The following is a 7,884-nucleotide window of genomic DNA, read 5'->3' as shown; positions in this document are numbered from 1 at the left end:
ACAAAGCCACACCTACTCCAACAAGGCCACAACTCCTAATAGTGTCAGAGAACATTAATCCACCACACATGGCAAGAACATCTCTGCTTCTGTAAGTAAAGAACTTGATAGAGAAAGAGAAAAAGAGAGATCCCCTTGGGTAATCTGGGTAGATCCAACATAGCCACAAAAATCCCTATAAGAATGGGTAGAGGACACACAGCCAGAGAACCATGAGAAGATCATGGAAACACAAGGGCTTTGAAGCTCTGCCTCTGGAAGAAGAGGCCAAAAGGCAAGAGGTACAGTGGCCTTAGAAGCTGAAAAGAGAAGGGGGTAGCCAGTTACCTAGAGACGTAAGGAAGAACACAGCTCTGCTAGCATTTGATTTTAGTCTCGTGAAAACTGTTAGACCCTGCCCTCTAGGTAACAAATCTGATCCATTTTAACCCACTGTCATTGCAGCACATGTCCTAAACATGATCAGAAAACATCTTCACTCATTTTGATGGTTCTCACCATCAAATATTTAATTTTAACTTAAAACATATATTTATGAGGAATGAGTCCTTCTGCACTGTGGCAGTGTAGGGTTCACAAAATCAATGATAAGACTACTCATTTTCTAGAACATTTTCCTAATGTCCCTGTTAAAGTTTCTTTTTGTTTCCAACATCTGTATTAGAAAGTTTCTATTTTTTTTCCCTATGGGATTTGAAATTTTCTTGCTTCTTCAAATATAGAATAATTTTGAATTGCAATTCAGACATTTTCAAAATTGTCTGAGGGAACAATGAAAGGCTTTTTTGATAGGCACTTGATCAGAGTTGCATTCAGGCTGCAGATTTTGAACCCTCAGTGTTGGTCACAGTGTTTGCAGTGCTGCTTGGATCTGTGCCCAGTGTCCTAGTGGCCGGTCTAACTGGTGTAGTTTATCCCTTTTTTCATTTTGAAGGTCATGTTGTTAGATTTATACTGTATACTGCAGGGAACACCCTCTTTCCTTAGCTCTTCCTGTTACCAGAACCCTAAGCCTGAAATCCTAGGAGAGCCCAACACATCACACTGAGCCAATTGCCCCAAAGAATGCAGAGCAAAGTGATGGCAAAAGAACAGGAAAGGATTTTAAATAAAATGGTTATAGTGGAAAGATGGAAATTAAGCCTTTCTACTCATCTTTAGGGTACTGACATGAACTTAAATATAGGAAAAATCTTGGATTGTGGGGACAAGAAATGAGGTACATGTAATTAGGCAATCTTAATCAAGGTGAGGTCTGCTTGATGTTTATTTCAGTCTGGCTCTATGAGGTGAACCACAGAAGTGCTATTGCTTGAGGGGACAATATGATACCCTGGAGATGATTGCTCCTCTTTGGGGAGGGGGTGACTTCATCTGGTGAGCTGTCTGTGAGGCTTGGCTGGTCTTGGAAGCCAGTGACTACAGATGTTTAGGCTCCTTTCAGGAACTAGAACAGGACTGTGTAAAAGCTGATGTAAGATGCCTCAGTAACTCTCTGGACCTTCATCCTCAAAGGAAAATGAAACACGTTAAGTATCACTGGGTTTTAGGCAAATACACCTTCAGAAATTTACTCCATAAGGTCACCCCTGTTGCACCATTGTTTGTTTGATACTTTCTCTGATCACAGGGCAAGTTTTCCCACAGTTGGGATAGGCTAAAAAAATTCTTTTTCTAAATTGGTATGTTATGTTTCTTTAATTAAAAAGGTTTTTTTTTGAGAATTTCATACATGAGTACTTGTTTATATCATTTGTACCATCTGTTCCTCCTCCAAGTCTTACCATGATCCTCTACTTCCTTACTTTCTTTGAAATCACACACACACACACACACACACACACACACACACACAAATAGATGAATGACTGGTAGCCTTGATCCTGCATCTGAGGATACACTAACCACTTATGGATGAATGACTGAGGAGGCTTCATTCTGAATCTCAGATATACAAAGTTCTTATGAATGAATGGCTGGAGTGGAAGCAGGGAGATATTTTCCTTTTCTATGTGTACATACTATTCATATTACTCAAAAAGGATAAAATATTCTAGTGTTAGATGGTAACTCCGTTATGTTGTGTTGTGTCTCAGTGAATTCAGGAGTGACTGATCTCAAATGTGGCACAAGAATTAGGTCAAAGATTCTTTGAAACCACGAATGTTGTACATACAGCCTAGTGATCAAAGACTTACAATGTGAAAATTTAACAGTATGCTTACAAAATGAACTGTTCTAAAGCACAGAGACTATTGTCCATATTCAACAATAACAACAAAAATAAATCTCAATGGATTTCAAAGACAAGTAAAATACAATAGATATTCTATGTTATAGTCTTCTTCTTCGTCTTCTTTTTTTTTTTTTTTCGAGACAGGGTTTCTCTGTATAGTCCTGGCTGTCCTGGAACGCACTCTGTAGACCAGGCTGGCCTCAAACTCAGAAATCCGCCTGCCTCTGCCTACCAAATGCTGGGATTAAAGGCGTGCACCACCACCACCTGGCAGTGCTATAGTCTTCTTGAGTTAGAAGTTGGTAAGTGAAAGATGATTTGAAATCAGCTGTGATTATATCCAAGGAGTTTGTAGTTAGAGTCCAGAGGTCAGAAAAGATGTCAGAGAACATGAGAGCTTGTCAAAAATGAGGGGAACTGAAAATCAGCATAGAAAACCAGGAGAATGGAGTCAGATCTAACTGCTGGCCAAAGAGGGTCAGGACAATGAGAAAGGTGACATCACATGCACACCCCCTAAATGTTTAGCCTTGAACCTGGCAGGTGGTATGTGCTGCAGGCAACAATTGATTCCATTTTCCAGGAATGAGTTTACTAGATTTCACAGACGTTCCTCTGACTCTGGGAACTCTTTCCAACATTGTGTAAGGACAAATGGGACAGGCACAGTGCCTCAAGGCTGCAAAATAGGTGGCACTTGCCTTGGCAAAGCTTGGGGAACAGGCCCAGAGATGTGCATGCAGAGAGCATTTTATGGATGTTTGTCATGCCAGGGTTTGTGTCACCACAGGGTTGGGGACATCTTCTTCTGTTTGGGGTGGTGAGAAGGGATAAGGCAGGGGAGTGACGATAAGGGCTTAGACAGAAGAACAAAGGAGGCAGTCAGGAGCACAGGGCTCTGGTAGGCAGAGCCATGTGGAATCCTGAGCCTAAAAGGGTTTTTGTTTACTGTGGCAGTACCATCATTTTACCTTTGTGTCCCCAGCCCCTAGGCTGATGCTAAGGACAGTCATGTTGTGGAAAGTGCCCATGCTTGTAGGACTGATTGTGCTAGGCACTCATATATGGACCACTGACAAAGAATTTTTAGATGGTACTAAGGATCTAGATTATTTTGTGGCATCAGTGGAGTTTGCTGTGGCTCAATTCAATGACAACAACCCAGAAGAGAACACATACAGGTTGCTAGAAGTTGAGAGAGCCCAGAAAAAGGTGAGTCTACATGCAGAGCATTGTCCCTTCATGAAGAGCCCTAGATTTGGGGTTGGGGGGGGGTGCTGGGCATCAGCAGGGACTAGTGAGTGAGGAGAGTACTTGGCCTGCAGAATATAGTTACGGATCTAGAGACACTCTCTGACCAAGGACACATTTGCTTTTTTTCTGTGTGACTCCGTCTTGGTCTGTTCTTAGTCCTGGGACCTGGATCCTAGGAACCCTTGGTATCAAACACTTTACCACCTCTAGCTGCCTCGCAGCTGTGGAGATGCAGGCCTAGCTCATCATATGGGACTGAATATGGAGGTGTGGAACAGACGTGATGGAGTAAGTATATTCTTAATATGTGTCAAGCATAAATGTAGGTAAAGACTTCTAGTGTGTTTTGTTAAGGTATGCTGTATATTTGATGTGTGTTGTGCAAAGATGGGTGTATCATTACTGTATAAATTCATAAGTGCCCACTTCAGTCAGCTTTTTTGGCAGTCTCCACAATAATCCCCTGTGATGAGCATTCTTCTGTGGTAGGATTTCCTGCTTGGGTACTCTCTGAATTTTCATGTATATTTGTTTAAGGGTATGACAATCATTCTTAATAACTTCTCATAGCATCTTGAGCAGATTTAAAACTGGATGATATGACTATGCATTCACCACAATGTGTCTCTAAGAGGAGTATTTGCATGCAGTCATTGCTTATGTAAAAGTCAGTAGATTCCCCCAAGTTCCTCATACCCTAGCAAAGGTAGAGTCCTGCCTGTTTCTTGTTCTATATCAAAGGAGTGGCTTAGCAGGCACTTCTGAACCTAGCCCAAGCTGCTCAAGTGAATGAGAGTTGTCACATCATCATGTGGAGCTGCAGTGTGTGCAGGTTGCTTTTTGTGTAGAATTAGATTGTGATCCTGTGAATGTGCCATACCCTACATGTCCATGTCCCTGTAGAGTGCCAGACTTCAGCAGGAAGTTCAGAAGAAGACTGGTACGTGTCTTGTGGCTCTCAAAGGCACATTTCTGTTAACAAACACTGATAGCCCAGCCATAAGGATGCCTATCTATAAGCACATGGATATTCCAAGCATTTGTCCACTTTCTACTTGATCTTCCTGATTTTTTTGTATTTATAAAAAACAAGTATTTATCAACTTTTTGCATAATTTCTTCTCTACAGACATGGACAATGATGTTTTTAGTGGATTTGGAGATGGGCCGCACAGTTTGTAAGAAATATGATGAAAACATCCATAATTGCCCATTGCTACAAGGTTCAGGAGAAAAGAAGGTTAGAGAATCAAACTATTTCCGATTATATCTGATCTTTTGGGAATAAAAAGATAATCAGGCAAAGCCTGGAACAGGGGTTAGAGAGGGTATGAGAAAATCCAGGTAGAATGAGGAGACATCTCAGGGCTCCCTCACTGGAAACAGAAAGGACCATCTTTTCCCCATATTCATTTATTTATTATTTTATTTTATTTAAAAAATATTTGCATTAATTCTTTGAGGATTTTATACAAGTCTGGTTCTCCCGTAACTTCCCATATCTACCTTCACTGCCCAACTTCATGTCCTATTTTTTTTTTTATTAATCTATCGAGTCTAGTTTGTGCTACCTATCTATTCTTGGGTGTGGAGTGATTAACTGGATGCAGTTGACCTACCAGGAACTACACAGAAGGTGCCATCTTTCTTTCTTTCTTTTTTAACATTTCAATTTTTTCTTCTTTTTTTTAATTATTATTTTTATTGGATATTTTATTTACATTTCAGATGTTCTCCCCTTACTCCATTCCCCCCCCCACCGCCCAGGAACCCTCTATCCCATCCCCCCTCCTACTGCTTCTATGAGGATGTGGCCCCACCTACCCCCCCACTCCTACCTCCTCACCCTCGAATTCCCCCACACATGGCTTCCAGCTTTCATGGGACCATGGATCTCCTCTCCCACCTATACCTGACAGGACCATCCTCCCTTGCATATATAGCTGGAGCCATGGGTCCCTCCCTAAGTGCTCCCAGGCTGGTGGTTTAGACCCTGGGGGCTCTGGTTGGTTGGTATTGTTGCTCTCCTCATGGGGTTGCAAACCCTTTCAGCTCCTTCAGTCTTCACTCTAACTCCTCCATTGGGAACCCCATGATCAGTTCAATGATTAGCTGTGAGAATTTATTTGTTTACATCTCAAACGCTGCTCCCTTCTTGGCCCTTCCCCCACAGAATCCTTCCCTCTACCTCCCTCCTCTTCTCTGAGAGGATAGACCCCCCTCTCCTGGATATCTACCCCCTCCGCCACATCAAGTCTCAGCCTGATTAGACACATCCTCTCCCACTGAGGCCAGACAAGACAGCCATGAAGACTGCTACATATATGCTGGGGCCTTGTTCCAGCGTTCCAGCCTGTGTTTATCCTTTGGTTGGTGGCTCAGACTCTTGAGAGCTTCCAGGGGTCGAGGTTTGTTGATTCTTTTGGTCTTTCTGTGGCGTTCCCATCTACTTCCCTCTTGGTTTCGAGTTGGGCTGGTTATCAGTTGATCTTTCATTTGGTCTCTGCTCCATTCCTGCATTTATTTTAGACAGTATAAGTTGAATAAGTATATAAGTATAATTTGAAAGTTTTGTGGGCATGCTCCTGTCCTTATCCTTCCACTGGGGGTCCTGCCTGTCTACAGGAGGTGGCCTCTTTAGGTTTCATGTCCTCACTGTTGGGCATTGGGGCATCTTCTCTAAGGTCACCTGCATTAACACTTGGGTGTCTGTCCTATCCCAGGCCTCTGAGCCTTCCTAGAGATTCTCCCCTCCCACACCCCAGAGAGCTACAGATTTCCATTTATTCTCCTGGCCCTCTGGGCTTCTTTCCTGTCTCTCCCTGCACCTAATCCTGCCTCCCTGTAACTCTCCTCTTCCCCTCTCTCACCCATTTCCCTCCCTCTGCCTCCTATGATTATTTTGTTTCTCTTTCTAAGTGTGATTTAAGCATCTTTGCTTGGGCCATCCTTCTTGTTTAATGTCTTTGGGTCCATGGGGTATATCATGGGTATTCCGTACTTTATGGCTAACATGCACTTATCAGCGAATACATGCATGTTCTTTCAGGTCTGGGCTACTTCACTCAGGATGATATTTTCTAGTTTCTTCCATTGACCTAAAAATTCACGACGTCCTTGTTTTTACTAGATGAATAGTATTCCTCTGTGTAAATGTACCACATTTTCTGTATCCATTCTTTGGTTGAGTGACATCTGGGTTATTTCCAGTTTCTGGCTATAATGAATAGAGCTGCTATGAACGTGTCAGAGGGGCCATCTTAAGCAGACAGAGCCTGGCTCCCAAGCCTAAGGCACCCCTCTACTGCAGATGTCCACATGGCTTCCATCTATGATAAACCATGCCTGAGGCTCTCATTTGGCCTTTAGAGACCATCAGGATTCTGGAAGATGAAATTTTTCCTGTGGTCATCAGCCCCCTTTTGCCCGTATCTTGGGATTAGGAATTATGTAATTTATCTATTTACTCTGAATTTACTGATAGATTCTGGGTGATTTTCAGTGACATCACTGTCCTGTCTGACATGTAATCCGTGGGGTCTGGAACCTTGAAGATGGCTTTCCATTGCGGAACTCTGTCAGGTTTTGTTTTCACCTTCCAGCTAATGGCCTTGACGCAGAATCATTTGGGGTGGTTTGAACTACTGTTCTGTTGGAAAGTGCCTGATGGGACCTTCGTTCAAACACTCCTTTTATTCCTTCAGGATCTTTTGGATGGGGAAGTTCATCCACCATCATAGGTTGCAGAGCAGGGAGCTGACAGGGTGAAGAACTTTTTCAGTAGCCCCTTCTCTCAGGTGGAGGGAGTTTGTGACTGATGTCCATTGTTCTAGTGGAGGTTTGAGCTTTTTGCTCCTTGCTACTGTAAAATGGTTGTTTCAGTTTTATTTTTTTTTAAAAAAAAGTTTTTTTTCCATCTTGCATGCTGCATTATTTCAATCATTAAAATGTTCTAACTTATGTATTATGGTTATTTTTTTCAGGTGCATTGTGTTTTCCAAGTAGAAGCACAACCTCGGTTTTCCCAGTTCACCATCCTGACTAGCACTTGTGTGCCGACATGAGCGGGGGAAGTGGGAGAGAGACTTTGGATACATATAGTATTCTCCCTTCCTCTGGAGTATGACTATCTGTAGCCCAAGGTCTGTGTACTGCTAATGCAATTAAAAGCATCTCAAAGAATCTTCTGAATCCCTGAGCAGTGCTTGGGGTCTTCTATGTTGTTAATTTGCTAAGGATACCATCTTCAATGATAAGCATTTTTGTTTTTATTGCCATGACTACAGGTATAGATTTCAGAGTGAGTCAGACAACTCATTTCATGTGAAGCAGCTTATATATGGGCTGGACTGGTTGATTTGTGTTCTCTTTCATTCATTTACATATTCATTGAT

General features: G+C 42.4%; 1 protein-coding gene across 1 annotated transcript; it reads left to right on the top strand.

Moving 5' to 3' along the window:
* Positions 1-3,147: 3,147 nt before the first annotated feature.
* Positions 3,148-7,670, top strand: LOC114609620 (cystatin-14). The gene is made up of 3 exons (XM_028754002.1): positions 3,148-3,448; positions 4,620-4,730; positions 7,474-7,670. Exons 1-3 carry the CDS (start codon positions 3,233-3,235, stop codon positions 7,552-7,554), a joined length of 408 nt encoding a protein of 135 aa, XP_028609835.1. The 5' UTR covers positions 3,148-3,232; the 3' UTR covers positions 7,555-7,670.
* Positions 7,671-7,884: the final 214 nt, after the last annotated feature.

This window comes from Grammomys surdaster, unplaced genomic scaffold (genome assembly GCF_004785775.1).
Source record: "Grammomys surdaster isolate TR1022 unplaced genomic scaffold, NIH_TR_1.0 129, whole genome shotgun sequence".
Classification (NCBI taxonomy): Eukaryota; Metazoa; Chordata; class Mammalia; order Rodentia; family Muridae; genus Grammomys; species Grammomys surdaster.
The sequence above is the reverse complement of the archived record's forward strand: the minus strand, read 5'-3'. Positions and strand labels throughout refer to the sequence as shown.